The following is a 17,459-nucleotide window of genomic DNA, read 5'->3' as shown; positions in this document are numbered from 1 at the left end:
GACGCGACTGCGTGCGCGGCGCTGGCGCGAGATTCGTTCTCTGGCATTGAGGCCGGGGCGTTGGGCGACTACAGCGGTGGGAGGCGCGGCGTCTGGGCGAAAACTGATCAAGATGGACCGGCGAACCCGAGTGACGAAGTCGACCAGCAGCCAAGCGCCGCATCACTCCCCGGTGGCGCCTAAGAGGGAAAGGAGGCCTAGCATGTTCGAGAAGGAGGCAGTGAGTGCAGAGCGCAGGCCCGAGGCAGCTTCCCCACCCCCTAGACGAAGCTGCTCTGTCCTTGTCGTCGTCCAGAGGCGAGGGAAGGATGGCTGCACTTCACCTTCTTCGGTTTTCTTGACCCTTGCGAAGCTGAGTTTAGGTGGAGCCACGTGGTTTAGACGTCGAAGGCCGAGGGTTTTTTGTTGTTAAATCCAAAGAGCCATACGTTAACTAGTGGAAAGTTTTCACAAGATCGTTCCCAGTTCTTTTCAGACTTAACTGGCCAATGTCCATAGTTATCCAATAGTTGTATACATTGCGCCTTCCAAACGCAATTTTAGTATATTCGTAGCTTACCAAGTGAGTTTATACCACACATATGCACCTTAAACACACACACACACACAGAGAGAGAGAGAGGGAGAGGGAGAGAGAGAGCGCGCGCTTGGAAAAAAACACGTGCAGATCAATTAAGCCTTGTTTGTTATTTGAAGAATATTTAAGAGGAAAGTTAGAAAATATTCTGGTTATTTCTCTGATAACAATAGAAAAGAACATCCCTTAAAGTCTAGTCTTCTGAAGGTAAAACCTTCGCATAGGCCAATAGTTAAAAAGAAATTAAAACAGGATCCCACTTGCTTGCTAATCAACACTGAACGTTAATTTCAAGTGGCCAGTGGTTTCTGTGTTTCTGAGAACATGAAGTCAGGACACATTTGAATCAGTATGAGCACCTCTTGACTTTAATTGTCCCATATTCATTTGTAGAAAATTATTCATTTGTTTTATGCACATGTATGTGTGACGGGTGTTCCTGGGTGTATGCGCAGCAGTGGCAGCAGTGGCTGTGAGCACCAAGTGGTTGCTGGGAACGGCTGGGTCTTCTGCAGGCGCTCTCCAGCCCCAAGTGTCTTTTTTTCTAGTGTATTTTCAGAAAAGTAGCCCATCTGCAGCTCTATAGGGTTTTAGTGGTGTAGGTGACAACATAAACTTTGTAGGAAGATGAAACAAACTTAGATTTATTTAATGACCTAAGAAAAGGCTTAGGTTTATTATAATGGCAGATGCAAACTGGAGTGTCCTTCATGTGTCTACCCGAGTCTGGTTATTATGGTTTTCCATCTTGACTGAATTACTCCCATCTTAACAACAAATCACATTTTTGCTTAGCAGGAGTTAGGTCTTTACAACAGAGATTACAACACCTTAGGCCAGATTACTAAAAGTTGTAGATAAATGACAGATAGTAGCTTATATTGATAACAAATTTGGCAGCATTTAAAAAGATGATAAGGATTTCATCTCAGCTGAAAGAATAAAGTACGTTTAATAAAGGTATGCGAAATCAAGTGACCAGTATTATACATAAAGAAGAAATGTCGGAGATGCAGTTCTCAAAATAGTCTGCTTATTAAGGGTTAATTTGGATCTCCACGTGTCCTATTCCCAGAAGAATCATGCAATCTTGAAAACTGCTAGTCATACAGTGTATTAATAGTGTATCCCTTGAGTGTGTTGTAGTAGAAAAGAAGTAGCAGTCACTTGTTAAGAGAAAGGTTGAGTTAGCCTTCTGTAAACAAACACCATGTCAGATCAGGTGCAGTGAATGCAGCTCACAGATTTAATCTCACACAAAGAGGACCAGTAAGCTTAGATGCATGAGGAGAGAGTTCTGAAAAGGCGTACAAGGTCAATGAGATGTCTTAGTAGTCTTGTTATTTGAGTCCCTAAAGAATAAAGGAAGGATAACAAATAATGTTTGAAATTCTAGATTAAAAAGAGACAAATATGAAAACTAAACCCATACACTAAAGAATCTCAGTGAATTCCAGGCACAAGAATCAGGAAATTTTGCCGAGACATACTTGAAGCCAGTGATATAAATATTTCTATAAAAGAGAAAATAGGCTTCTCAGAAACCATCTAAATCAGAAAACCCCAGAGCATCATCTTTACTGAAAGAAAATCATACCTAGAATACTATACGCAGCTAAAATATATCTCAAAAACAGAATTTCAAATTGTGATATAAGTTGAAGTCCCTACATTTAAGTAACAAGTAAAAAATTGCAAATCCCAAAATTGATTATAGTACAAATTGCTACCACAAAGGTTAGTGATAGTTGGTAGAGAGACTCAGCATACCAAAGTATGCTCAAGCTTTTAGTGGTAGGGTATGAAAACCTGATGTAATTGATATACTACTAGAGTTCCCACTCTGCGTGCGTGCGTGTGGGTGTGGGTGTGTGTGTGTAGCAAGCTTTCTTGTTGGACTAACTTTGGACTGCCAGTCCACAAATAATGACCTGGAGACTTACTATTAATTATAAAAGCTTGACCTTAGCTTAAGCTTTTCCCCAATTAGCTCTTTTAAGTTAACCCAATTTTTTTTCTAAGACAGGGTTTCACTGTGTAATAGCTTTAGCTGTTCTGGAACTAGTTCTGTAGATCAGGCTGACCTCAAAGTCACAGAAATCCTCCTGCCTCTACCTTCCAAGTGCTGGGATTAAAGGCATGCGCCACCACCACCTGTCATTTAACCTATATTTTTTCAAATCTGTGTTCTACAATGTGGCTCGGTTACCTCTTAGTGGAGCACATCTGACTTGCCCCACATGTCTGCTGACGAAATTGTATGCCTAGATTCTTCCTCCCAGTCAGTCTCTCTCTCTCTCTGTCTCTCTCTCTCTCTCTCTCCCTCCCTCCCTCTCTCTCCCTCTCCCTCTCCCTCTCCCTCTCCCCCTCCCCCCTCTTTCCCTCTCCCACACACAGAAGTCCCGCCTATAACTCCTGCCTATCTATTGGTCGTTCAGCTTTTATCATACCAGTCATAGCGATACATCTTGGAACAGTGTACAAACATCCTACAAGTTTCTCCTTTTTGTCTAAGTAAAAAGGAAAAGTTTTAGATCTAATACATGAAATTTATATACAGTAAGAACCATTATCAAGTAAGAATTACATTCACAATGTCTAATTCATTTGTACTTAGCAAATTTGGAGAAATTACTGTATTATCTACCCTATCTTAATGGGTCCAAGTTTTATACCTTTCTATCATAATGCACAAGCAGTCTCCACCAACAGTAGAGACTTATATACAGTATAACAAAAAATAACTTTAAATTTGCATCAATATACAAAAATACATTAAACAAGAGCAGAAACATATATGGAGTATGTTCTAACAGAAATTACTTTAAATTTGTATCAAAATACAAAAATCCATACCAATGTAAAATATTTGAGTTTAATAGTCGCTTTTCAGTCTAAAAGTGGACTCAGTAATCTACCCTTTTATCCTATCATTTCTATAGCCCCCAATTTCTTTTCAGAACAAGATCCCTGAATCTCATCTCCTTTGTTCTTCTTTGTCCCTGACTATGACCAACAACAACTTGTAACTAACCCCCATAAACAATGATAAACATCCATAATCCATTGAACAACTAAAAATCATCCACCCTACCTCCTGAAAATGTAGGCATCTGTTCTGTTCTCTAGACTGCTTTCTGTTGTCTGGGGGTAACAGCATCTCTAGGAGATCCTGAGACAATTGGAACAATGATTAAGTCCTGGGAGAAGTAACTATTATTTTTTTGTTTGGTCTCTGGGTGATGGGAAAGTGTAGATCTTATCTGAAGTTTTGGCTGGACCATCTCGGCTATCATCTTTAAAGTTACTCTGGATGCAACAGAGGCATTCTGAGAGGCTGGGTTACCTGGGCCACTTGTACTCGTTAGTGTCTGCTCCCCTTTTTTCTGAAAACATACAAACTTTTAAAGGTAACATATGTCTGCGTTAACACAAGTGTAGAATGTACAGTGTGCACAAGTCAGGGGTGATTTTTTGTTCTTTGCTTGGACGGGTAAAAGGCATCTGTTTACTTTATAAGTCTGTTTGGACTGCATAACCAAACCTCTGTCCATGCCATGAGAAAGGATGGCAGGTAATAATAAGTCATGAGGACTCTGTAGCCAACAAGACTTGTCATGTCTCCTCCAGTCTCAGAGCTGTTCCCATGCAGAGGGACCAGCACATGTCACCGTCTGTGTCACCCGTCTTGTGTTTTTCTTAGTTTATGTCTGTGGCCAAGGTTTTCAGGAGCTCTCCCCTGATCAGATCTGGTCTTTATTAATTTTGAAGAAATCCATGGCTTTTTGTTTCATGTAGAAACAAAAATAAAACCTCTCCCCCAATGCAACATATTTTCTTACTTCTACTTTTCAGTAGAAGACATTTTATTATTTTATAACTATTTATTTTTCTGTGACTGTCTATACCCATTTTCTTTTCTTTCTTTAGCATCTAAGCACATTTTAAAATATATCTATTTAGAGGTTTTCTCAGTCTGGACCTGACTTTTTGTATGTCTACAGTGTTTTCTGACCACCAGCCAAACCTTGAGCAGTTTCTAGGCCCTCAGTGCTGTATCTTTGCTTAGCACATGATGTGGTGGCCGGCTCAGCCCCTTTCAGGCCAGTGACAGTGGAGCCTCATACCTGCCGGCCCTGACCTGGAGCTGTCTTATCCATCTGCCCAGCTCTGGTAGGCCCTCTACCTAGTCTCTCTCCACTGAGTATCACACTGCCCTCTCGTAAACCTCATTCAAGTGTTCAGTAGCAGGGCCTCTTCAAAGAGCCTTGCCGCTGTAAAATATCCCACAGTGTGTAAAATCACATTACTGGAGGCTGTTTACAGGTCTGACACTGTAAGTTGGTCTACTATCAAGGAAAAAAATTACAAGGTGTACTGAGTAGTAAACACCCCAGGAATGAAAGTATCATAGAAATATCCAAAACAAATGGAAAAAAATGCAGACTGAAAAAGAAGAGAGGAATGTTTGAAAACTTTGAGGCAGTTATAGAAGTTGTAAATTATTCACAATGGAAATCCTAGATAGAGGATGGAATATAAGATATTATAAGACGTATGAATTAGAGACTATACCACAGTAACTTCAGAAATTTGAATCTGCATAAAAGCACCAAAGAAAGCACTGAATAAAGGTTAATTAAAAACCTTTAATGTTCCTCTTTCTACTCTAACAGATAATGGTTTATTAAAAATAGCAGGAAAGATACAATTATGTTTGCTTATGAATACATGTTAAGTGTGTATCTGTTACAGGTGAGGTGAATAGCAGCATGACAGAAAGAATGGGAGGAAAGAATTAGTTATTTTTTATATTAATTTATACTATCTATGAAGTGTTAGTTGAAAGTGGGTTTGAATTACCTGCAACACATATTTCTGAACTCTAGTGTTAAGAGAGGAAGTAGAGGAGGTGGAGGAAGAGTAATTAACATGCTGAGAAATTAGAGAACAGGAATCACATTGAATGCTCAGTTTAAGTCACAATAGAAAAGAATGGAAGACAATAAAACGAAGAACAGGGGCATCAAATAGAAGAGAGTAACAAATATCATAACTATTGATTCAATTGTACCAATAATCACGTTGTCATTGGTTTGAGTACAACAGTTGTCAGTGGATTAAACTACACATACATAAAAGTGGATGGGTGGAAAAAGACACATTAATATCAAACTTAAGTAGAAGTTAGCTGGGCAGTGGTGGTGCACACCTTTAATCCCAGCACTCGGGAGGCAGAGGCAGGTGAATCTCTGAGTTCTAGGCCAGCCTGGTTTGCAGGATGAATTGCAGGACAGCCAAGGATATACATAGAAACCCTGTCTACAAACAACAAACAAACAAACAAACAAATGTTTATTTAGCTGAGTGATGGTGGCACATGCTTTTAATTCTAGCACTCAGGAGGCAGAGGCTGGCAGATCTCTGTGAGTTCGAGGCTATAACATGAGGGCTGGCTTGTTGGGGTTTCTGTCCTACCCAGTTCCCACAGCCGGCAAGTCCCAAAGAAAATCACACAGAGGTCTCCATAAGTTATAAACGGATTAACCCATTAGCTTGGCTTCTTGTTAACTCTTGTAACTTATTTTAACCCATTATTCTTGTATATGTTAGCCACATGACTCGGTATGTTTTTTGGCAGGGCAGGTCACATCCTGCTTCTTTGGTGATCTGGGCAAGACTTGGGAAAGAGCTTCCTCCCCAGAATACTCCTGTTCTCATTGCCACACCTCTGCTTCCTGTCTGGTTTTCCCTGCCTATACTTTCTTTCTGTCTATCAGCCAATCAGCGTTTATTTAAAATATAATTGACAGAATATAGAATTGTCCTGCACCATCCCCCCCCCTTTTTTTTAAAGAAAACAATAACATCCATAGTCCATTTATTTTGGAATATGGACATAGTTTTCCAGGCTACTTCTAGCTGGTTGGGGGTACTGATAATCTTATGGGGACCTAAAGAGAATTTAGAGTTATGATCAAATCCTGACTGGAGTATCCTGTGAGTCTTGATTATCTCAGACAGCAGTCTTGAATCTGTTCTGGATGTAGAACTTAGACATCTGGGCCATCTGCTCCTACTGGAGATTTCTCGGGTGTCTTCCTTGGTCAAATCTGATTTTTCTTAACTCAGAATGAAGCCTCAGCCTCTCACTTCCTGTGGAAACAAAAGCAAAGTTTCTTCTCCAAAGTAGCATACCTTTTGACTTCAATTTTGAAGTCAAGGTATTTTCAAAATACTTATCTTGAATTAATTCAGCAGCATTTATAAACAAATTTCTTTTCGCAGCTGTTGCTCCTTCCTCAGCATATAAACAATTCAAAGAGAGCATAATAACATACAGTATCCAGATTCTCTGTGTGTTTTCCATCTTTACATGACTTTATTTTAAACTCTATTTCTTTTCTTTTTACTTTTACTTTTTGAGACAGGTTCTCTGTATATCTTTGGCTGTCCTGGAATAACTCTGTAGACCAGGCTGTCTTTGCACTCACAGAGATCTGCCTGCCTCTGCCTCCCAAACTTTGGGATTAAAGGTATGTACCACCACACCCAACTACTCTCTTTTTATTTTAAGGACTTTAACCTTTAGCCTGCATTTATTTTTAAGACACAGTAAACCATTTAGAGGTTTTCTTTCTTCTTTGAATCTCCCTTTACTGTATATCTCTCTTTTTCTGATTATACGAGTCTTTAATTTATCAAGCAATATGGGTAGGATTAAAGCCATGGCTCTGACGACTGGATCCAGCCCATTCCTCAGCTTTGTGAGATTCCAGCCTCATGGCGGAGGTACTGGCAGGAGCCATGTTTATTGCCACAACTCTATGGCGTTTCAAGGTTCCTGCCAGCAAGCAAGCTGCAACAGTGTGCTCACAAACCACACTCAAATGCTCCATTGTCCGGCTGCCTGCCTGAAAGACTCAGAGTTTGCCCTGGCAGGACGGCCCAGAAAGCCAGCATTTTAAAACAGCACAGCTTTTTTCCTGCTACAGCTGAAAACGGAAAAGCATGTGGCCAGATTTTTATCAACACTATTTAAGTGTTTCGTGGCAGGACCTCTTAAAAGAACTGCATGGTTTTGCAGCTAAAGCTGAGTCGGGAAGCCCCTCTTAAATGAGAGTGCTTGCCTCTAGCAAGCAGAGCAGACCCGAGAAATTGCTGCTACCAAGAAGCCATGCTTTACTCTTGTCTGCTCAGAATTACTTCCCAAGCTCAGTCAGGCTTTATGTAGATATAGTTGTCCATGTAGGCGCCATTCTGTAACATGAGGGCCGGCTTGTTGGGGTTTCTGTCCTGCCCAGTTCTCACAGCTGGCAAGTCCCAAAGAAAATCACACAGAGGTCTCCATAAGCTGTAAACTGATTGGCCCATTATGAGGCCAGCCTGGTCTACAAGAGCTAGTTCCAGGACAGTTAGGGCTGTTACACAGAAAAATCCTGTCTCAAAAAAACACACATACACACACAGAGAGACAGAGAAGGGGGGGGAGAGGAGGGAGAGAAAGAGGGAAGGAGAGAGAGAGAGAATCAAGTAGGAGTAGCAGTAGACTTCAGACAAAGGAAAAGCAAAGCAAGTGAAGCCATCAGTGATGAAGTGAGGCATTGCATAGCGAGGATGGGGCCAGTTGTCTGAGAAAACAGACCAGTTCTTGCAAATACACAACTAATGGTGCAGCATCAAAGTATGTGAGAGGAAGATGTATAGATTTAAAGGAGAAATATACCAAACTGACATGATAGTGGGAGATTTCAGTAATACACCTTCAAAAATTGGCAGTGCTGGATCTACCTTGTGTGGTGCACCTATCTACCATGCATGATCTCCAACCATAGAATTTTCTTCGCTTTCAATAAATTTTATTATAAAAACTTGCAAATAAAAAAGTTACACACTAAAATTAACCAGACCCAAAGAGTATCCACCTCAGTGAACTTCTATGAAGCTAGAATAGTACACAAATATGTGTACGCAGATTTGTACATGTAAGTTTTTGTGTCTTTTTTAGAGCATACACCACCATCTGCTGACAAATAAATAAACGTAATTAAACCAAAAAAGAAAACTAATAGCCCTATAAATATTATTGCAAAACCCCAAACACTGAAAAAAGCACTAGTATCAGTCTTCAGAGAGTTACACACTGTGACCACGTTTTTCTGGATGGAAAGATGGGTCATCATATAAAAGTCTACCAATGTAGTACATACAACGAAGCAGTAAGTTATATGATCATATCCATTGATTAAAAAAATCATTTTTGTCAAAATTTACCCTTTTGTGATGAAAAGTATTGAATACAACTACCAGAATTATCAGAATATTAAAAATTTATGTGTTAAAAGCCCATAGCCAACATTATATTCAGTGGTAGAAGACTAAAACTTTGTCCTCCAGCAGGACTAAGGCTGTGTCCATTCATCCTGTGTTCATCACTTGTGGTCAGTATGAAATTGGAAGTTCTAGCCAAGCAAGTAGGTACAGAAAGAAATTCCTGGTTATTAAGACAGTGAAGCTTGCCACTGTCGGGCCTAGAAAGTGATTCAGGAGCTGCAGCAGTGTTGTCCAGTGTTTGGAAACTGCTGAGTGGCTTTGTCACCTACAGATGGAGCTGCGTTGTTTACACAGTGTTCATAGCCTGGGGTGCCTGCACCCCACCAGTCAGTCACTGGTTGGGCACATCAGTAGGGCTCTAATTATTTTATTAAAATAAATTATATACTTCGGATGGCATCATGTTAAAAAATACATGCCAAAAATCATGGATTCGTATATTTCATGTCAAAAATGAACTGACATATATGTAATATATATGATATATTTGCACATACAAATATATGCTTTTGTTATCTTTTCAAGTTAAGATTTATAGTGTTACTTAAATCTGTTACTTATTTAAAGATAAATAAATGTATGGGTAATATTTTCATAATTGCAGGTCTTGGAAACATTTAAAGTTGTTTTGCCTTTATCCCTCAGGCACTCTCTAGGGCTACTCTTGTTTCTCATCCTTTTGGATATTTTTTTAGGTATTTTAAATATAGGCACACAAACTTGCATATTTTATATTTGTGAATGTCATAGTTCCACTTCCTGCTGTTGTGGTAAATACTCTTACAAAAGCAGCTTAATAAAGAAGAGTTTGTTTTGGCCTCATGGTGCCAGGGTCCAGTCCACCAAGACAGAGAAGTCACGGCAGCAGGGCTTTGAGGGGGCTGAGCACACTGGACCCACAGTGCGGAGGCAGAGAGCAGTGATTCCTTGTGCTCCACGCACTGTCTCCGTTCTATACAGGTCAGGATAAGTCTTCTCATTTTCTTTAATCACATCAAAATAATCCTCCTTAGGCAAGCCAAAAGCCTATCTCTCAGGTAGTTATTTAGTCTCAAATTGATGATAGAAAGTGTTAATAGTTGGAAGTTAATAAATAGACTTAAGATTTAGTGACTGAATTGAAGTCTACCTAGAAGATTTCAGGTTTGTTAGCTCAGCCTCCACTGTATGCAGATTCTTAAAGTTTGAAATGTAATCTTTCTCCCTTCCTCTTTCAGTATGCACAGATCTTAAGAGAAAGACTGAGAGAATCTTTTCATGATGTTCAGTATGTGGAACCTCCATTTGATGATTCAATTGCTGATATAGGCAAAGAATGGAAGAGTGCCCTGGCAAAATTAAAGTTTGCTAATTCATACAGAATGGAGCCATTGAAGAAATTCCAAGCACATTCAGTAGAGACTAAAATCCAACAGATATTAAAGGTAATCAGGGCCCAAGGATATAGCTCAGTGGTAGACAATTATCTAGCACATATGAGACTATTGAGGCCATGCTAGATCAAAATAAGACATGTGATATATATTGAGGAAGGTGTATGTGTATTCCCTACAGAGACTCCCTGTAAAAATATAGAGGGAAAATGGTCCTATAATTCTGAGTGTTGAATTCAGTCTGAACCCAAAGGGAAAAAGACAACCAGGTTCTCTGTAAACTAAATTCTGACATGGGACTGTGCTGTGTATGGGATAATTCTTTTGTATGCTGTGACTATGCATTACTCTCATTAGTTAATAATAAAACGGATTGGCCTATAGCAAGGCAGGATAAAATTAGGTGGGACAATCAAACTGAGGACAGGGATGAAGAAAGGCAGACTTGAGGGAGATGCCAGCAAGCCGCCCAAGAAGCAAGATGCTAGAGGACAGGTAAAGCCATAAGCCACATGGCAATACATAGATTAATAGAAATTGGTTGGTTTAAATGTAAGAGCTAGTTAGTAATAAACCAGAGCTATTGACAGAGCATTTATAGTTTTATATATAAGCTTCTGCGTGTTTTATTTGGGACCAGGCTGTTGAGACAGGAAAACCACTGTTTACAGGGCTGGACAGCTGGTAGACGTTAGGTAGGATGGGAAAGATGCATTTCTGGCTTTGCTAGCTGAAAGCAAACTGGTTCTAATAGCTCTTATGCATAGGTATGGAGAAAAAGGCTTTTTTTCCAGGTCAGTAACTACATAGGTGGTTCTAAAAGATGTGTTGCTTAAACCGTGAAACCATGAACCATACAGCAGCTGCAGCTGTAGATGCTGCCTGGCCAAGCTCACAGAACAGTCAGACGGATGGAAAGAGGACATGGCAACAGTCACAATGGCGATGCTTTATACGACCTCTTCATGATGCCATACTATTTTTGAGTAAGGTAGAGGTAACTCTGTTTCCATTGAAGGTTTTCCTCAATAAAAGCTCTGACTTTCTGCAGCTGCTAAGAATGTCTATTCTACTCATGCCAGTTCCATAATTGGGTCAGCATGGGTCTGGGGAACCTGATGTTCACTGTGAAATGCACTTGAGTTCACACTCCACTGCTTAACTTATGGGTCCCATTCTCAGCTTGTATGACCAGGGGCTTGGCTTGCATCTGCAGGCTGCAGATCAACATTTGGGTTCCAGCAGCTGCTGTCCCCTCATCTACAGGAGATACATCTCTCCCTTTAGGTTTCCACCTCACCTAAAAATTAAAATACTATAAGGCAAATCTAGAGAAAAGCAAACTTCAGTAACTTGTACCTATACATGGAGGACCTCGTGAGGAAGACAGAGGTATGGAAAGGCAGAATCAAGTTCTTGTTTGCTAGTTGGGATACAGGTTAGAAAAATTCGGAAGCCTGATTTAAGGTATCTGAGCTGGGGTAGGTAATCCCAGAAATGTGCCTGGGAAAGGAAGGCTAGTTGAAGAAGTGCTGTGTCTGTTCCTCTTCCCTCTCTGGCACTAGAGAGGATCCTTTTCATAAGAGCTTTATCTCCTACTTTCTGGAAAAAGGAACAGCAGGCTACTGCACCCATATTTTTTTTTCAAGTACTTTTGGGTCAAAATTACATGAGAGAGCAACACATTTAAGGGTGTATATTCTGAACCTCTCTGCTACCTTCCATCCCTCCATTCTAACTATACAATGTATTTCACAACACATTTAAGGGTGTATATTCTGAACCTCTCTGCTACCTTCCATCCCTCCATTCTAACTATACTATCTATGTATTTCACAATAATTGATATTTGGCAAAGATAGTATATCTTATGGTTTGGGGAAAGAATTCTAATCAACACTAATAGTATGTGTGATATAAGTGTATATTTTTGGTCTCTCACTTGATTCTACCAGGTAAATGAAATTAAACAAAATTGAATAAACGGAATAGGGTTGAACCTCTGGATCAAACTATGGATCGGCCACCCCTGGATCCCGAGGCCAGAGTTACAGTCAGAATATGGAGTCAAAGAGACTCCTAGACAGACAAGCAGTGGGTTAGGTTTACTTTGAGAGAAGACTGACCGTGAACTTGAGTTAGACTCAGGAGAAAGCAGATGATATGGAATATTGGGAAGATAGATGCAAGACGAAATGCAGGGCTTAGACCAGCTTAGACCAGCTTAGACCAGCTACAGACATGGAAGGAACCTATCAGGGAGACACTAGGAGAGGTTGGGAGGCAGACGAGAGGAAAGAGGGTTGAGCTAGCAGGGTGCAGGAGAATCAAGGAGGACACTTACTTGATTTTTTGTTGTATGAAATTGACTGATAGTCGTCCATTTGTTGTCACGAGAACTTAGTCCACCGCCCGGTGCACTTCCAGAAAGCCAGTTAATCAGAGGATTTGTTTGTGCTCAGCTCCTCCTCAGCTCAGCTGTGCTCAGTGTATGAGAACGGCTCCTGGGATGAAGAGTGGATCCACACGGTGCCTCACAACACGTGGTGCACAGACACGCATGCAGGCAGAGCAGTCATGCATTTAAAGTAAATCTGGTTTTATGTTTTAAAAGGAAGGCTCTTGCTTCATGGTCTGTGAGCCCTGTCTCTTTTTCTTAGATGTGTTAAGTAGTAAATGCACTAGTTGTTGGCACCATAAGGAGTTAGAGACCCAGAGGATACTGTGACATAAAGCCAACTTGGCCCAGCAACACCTGCATTTGGAACATGCAATCACGTTCCTTCCTTTACTATGAATTTCCAGAAAGTTTCTGAAATTCTTTTGTCTCCCTAGTAGAAAATGGAGACTGGGTTATTGTAGCTGACAAAGCAGCCTCTTAAGCAGGAACTCACAGCTCGAGAGTTGGTGATGAGGGGAACTGAACCCATGGCTTTGAGACTGAGTCTCACTGTTGTAGCTGTGGTTGGCTGGGAACTTACTGTCTAGTCAGGCTGGCCTACAGCTATAAGGAGCCATATGCCTTGGCCTCCTGAGTGCTGCAATTTAAGGCTTGTGCCACCAAACCAGGCTTTTGACAATTGAAGATAATTTTGAAAGCATTTTTTCAAAATTGTTACTGAAAATAAATTGGTAAGTATGATATATGGTAATTTTCAGGACTATTATGTATTTTAAAACAGTTGTATGTATTATTTAGATACATGTTTTCTATTTTTATAAAACATTTTGTTTAAAAATTGAAACTTTTTTCTTATTTTTTTAAAGGAAAGTCTTAAAGATGTCAAATATGATGATAAAGCCTTCTCTCATTTGTCACTTGACTTGGCAGATCGAGTATTGGCAGCGGTTAAAGAATTTGGGTACCACCGTTATAAATTCATTATAAAAGTATTATTTATTCAAAAAACTGGTCAAGCAATAAATGTAAGTGCCCCAGTGACCTAACATCCATTCATTTGAGATTTGAGGTGTTCCTAGGGGGTGTAGAGATCATGAAGGACCTCTTGAATAAAAAGATCAGTTTGTTAAAAAAAAAGCAAACTTTTTTTTCATTGCAAATTATTTGAAAAGTACTAGCCTAGAAATACAATTTTTCTATCAGTAATTTACTAGATTATGTAGCCTGCTTCTTGGTCATAGCAATTTTGATAATTTAAATGTCATTTAAATTAATTAACCAGTAAGCTAGGGGTAGTGATGCATACTTTTAATCACAGCACTCGGGAGACAGAGGGAGGTGGATCTCTGTAAGTTCAAGGCTGGTCTAACTAGTGAATTCCAAGACAGCCAGGTCTACACAGAGAGACCTTGTCTCGAAAACAGCAAAAATAAATATTTAGCAGTAAGTTTCATTTAGGCATGCTAGGTAATTAAGAATGTTTTATATTGTGATGTTACTGATGTATGATGTTCAGGGATGAACAAGGATATAACTCAGTGATATGCTTATGTGTCATGTTGAAAAGAGTCAATTGTGTTTTCTAGTTTTATGTCAACTTAACACAAGCTAGCTAGAATCAGAGGAAGGAACCTCTGTTGAAAAATTGCCTCCATAAGACTGGGCTGTAGGCAATCCTGTAGGGCATTTTCTTAATTAGTGGTTGATGTGGGAGACTCCAGCCCATGGTGGGAAGTGTCACCCCTGGACCAGTGGTCCTGGTTGCTGTAAAGAAACAGGCTGAATAAGCTGGCAAACAGCTTCTCCATGACCTCTGCTCAGCTCCTGTCTCCAGCTTCCTGCCTTGAAGAATGTGTGGCCATTTTGGATCCATCACAGACACTAAAGCTGTCCTTGCAGGCCTCACAGAGCAGTCATGGCCCATTTATACAATCAGCACCGTTGCTGCCAGGAAAGACCCTAGCAAGCTTTCAGTTGTAGGTTTCTAGATGTGGTAAGAAGCTGGGTCTCTAGGTAGAACTACTAGAGTCCATTCTAGAGCTTTCTGACCCTGCCTAGGCTCCCTGTAAGGCAACTCCCAGCCTCCAGCAAGGAACGGAGCCAAGCAGGACCACTCCCGAGTCTCTCCACGGAAAGGAGAATGGGACATGTCCTTAAAAAAAATTTACTTTTTTATCATCTAGTGTGTGTTTGGGGGATGGGGGTGTGTGCTCATGTCTGAAGGCCCATGAAGAGGTCAAAGGTGACGGATTCCCATGGAGGTGGAGCTACAGGTGTAAGCCATCTGGTGTGGGTGCTGGGAACTGAACTGAGCTCTTCTGGAAACACAATATATACTCTTAACTGCTGAGCCATCACTCTGGCCTCTTGATTTTCCTCTTATGCTAGGATGTAACTGAGAGCTTTGAGCACAGATTGTTTGCCACCCAGCCTAACAAATTATTTCTTAAATATGATTTTCTGAGATACTGACACACTATTTAAAAAATCAGATTATGTAATTTAAAAGATACTTAACACATTCCATCTGAGTCTTTAAAATTTTTTCTCACAGATTGCCAGCAGATGGATCTGGGATGTGGCATGGGACAGCTGGGTCCAAGCTCAGCATGAAACAGAGTCTTACCTGGCGCTGGTGTTGGTATTTGCTCTCTACTGTGAATAGCTCAGGGCTAAGTTTCCAAAATAAAGGGCATGTACAGATGTATAAGCCTCATGTGTTATCTTAACAACAAACATTGAAAAGCCAGCTATATTTACTTACTAACATGTGTGGGAACTCCTTTAGCTAATAGCCTTTAAGATACCAGCCCACTTGTGTGTGGTCTCTTATACTATAAATGTAAATGGAAGTAAAGCTTGCGTGGTCTCTCTCTCTCAGCTGCTGGATTTGGTTTCTGTTCCCCGCTTGTGCAGAGGACTGTTGACCTGTGAGTCTACCCCTAAATAAAGATCCCTTTCTTATACCCCATTCTGAGCTAAGCTGAAGTCTGAGAAAATGTAAGTGGAAGATACATTTTGGAAAACTTATAAGGACAGATTCATTTTTGGTGGTGTTTTAATATTTTGTATTTGTTTTTTTGAAAGGCATCCCTAAGCTTAAAGGAAAGATGTTTAAGTATTAATGCTTTCTTATCTAAATTCCTCCTCCTTCCAATCAACAGAAACTGACTTTATGGTATTCTTAGTCAAATCCATGCTTAGATTTAGGTTTTGGGGGAGAGGCACACTCACACATTTGTGTGAAAAACGTACCTTAGGAAGGGGGACGTCATGACAATGGAGAAAGAAATGCAATGGAAAGGCACCCGTTAAGAAGGTAAAAGGATCGGGCCCGGAACAATCTCCATCACAAGAGACAGTGTGGAGCAAACCCTGTTTCTCCTCAGCAGCTGAAAACAAAGGGAAAGGGTCCGTCCATATAAGGTTAAGAAAGGATAGCGTGCCAGAGAGTAGGAAGGAAAAATTCTATGAAGCTGAGTGAGAATGTCCCACTTGGGACCTACAGAAACTGCCCCCAAAACCACCATCTCTCCTGCAACTCTGGTTTTGTGTTTACTTTAACAGAACTTCTCTGGGTTGTCTTGTTTCCCCTCCAGTTCCTAGCCTTCCCATAACTTTCTTTCATTCACTTCAACCTGGTTTCTGAAACCACCACTCTACCAGAATTTCCTCAAAAATTCCAGATAGCTGGTTATTCCCCAGCTGCTAAACTGACCACTCTCTGAAATGCTTCTCAAGGCTTCCAATACTTGAAAGTCCGTGCCCCCCCCCCCCCCCCGCCTCATTTTATTGCCCAAAGTCAGGTGTCTCTAGGATGGGGCCTTTTTCTAACCTGTAGTTACATATTTTACTGGGCCTCATAAGGTTTATACCCCACCCTTTCCCCTGTACTGCCAGTGTCTGGGGGCTGAGTGTGGTGAACAACAAGGCAGCTTTATGCAGGCAGTTGGGCATCATTATTATTCATTTTCAGATGAGGAATTGGAGGGCCAGAGAGATTAAATTTCCCTCTAATCACACAGTTAATAACAGTGCTGAGATCTAAACCAAAGTCTTAATTCTAAATCCGTGTCTTCTCTATAGGTCATATTGTCTCCTAACTCCCGTTTCATTTGCCCTGTTCTCAAGCCAAATTAGAATAAAGGATGAACCTGAACATACTTCCTGTTTCCAAATTGTTATCCCCTTTCCATTAGAAACATATGATACTTTATCTCAGTTGTCTTCTTGAGACTCTAGAATCATCTAGATTGGATTTTGGAACACCTGTGAGGGATTATCTAGGTTAGGCTAGTTTCTGGATATGCTTTGGGAGAGACAAGCGTGATGGATTGCAGTGGGAAGACAGCGTCATTGTGGGCAGCACCATACCCTGGGGTAGGCTCCTGGACCACACAGAAAGCAAAAGGAAGCTGAATGCTGTTTTGTATCTCTCTCTGTACCAGATTGGGTGTGATGTGCCTGCTGAGCCGAGCCAGAGAAACCCTTTCCCCCATGATTGCTTTATCACAACAGATAAATCCAATCTCCATGTTACATCGGCCTGTATTTGTCTGTCTTTCAAGTTTTATAACATTAAAATCGTGTTTTTAGTTGCAAGTAAGCCCTCTCCCACCTAAGCTGCCCTTAGGTTCAGTGTGTTTGCGTGTTGCTTCAGCTTGAAGCCCTTGATCTGTAGGGCAGACATCCTGATCTACAGCACGCCCTTCACTGCAAGTGCAGGCCGAGTATGGATGTGTGGACTTCATCTTTCGTGTGGACACACTGTGCG

General features: G+C 40.7%; 1 protein-coding gene across 1 annotated transcript; it reads left to right on the top strand.

Annotated features, from left to right (window-relative positions):
• The first annotated feature begins 35 nt into the window (after positions 1–35).
• Positions 36–15,388, top strand: Dynlt2 (dynein light chain Tctex-type 2). The gene is made up of 4 exons (XM_048421578.3): positions 36–220; positions 10,129–10,335; positions 13,552–13,710; positions 15,240–15,388. The coding sequence occupies exons 1-4, from the start codon at positions 113–115 to the stop codon at positions 15,348–15,350; spliced, it is 585 nt and encodes a 194-aa protein (XP_048277535.1). The 5' UTR covers positions 36–112; the 3' UTR covers positions 15,351–15,388.
• The last annotated feature ends 2,071 nt before the right edge of the window (positions 15,389–17,459 follow it).

Source organism: Myodes glareolus, chromosome 1, assembly GCF_982192425.1.
Source record: "Myodes glareolus chromosome 1, mMyoGla1.1, whole genome shotgun sequence".
NCBI lineage: Eukaryota > Metazoa > Chordata > Mammalia > Rodentia > Cricetidae > Myodes > Myodes glareolus.
The sequence above is the reverse complement of the archived record's forward strand: the minus strand, read 5'-3'. Positions and strand labels throughout refer to the sequence as shown.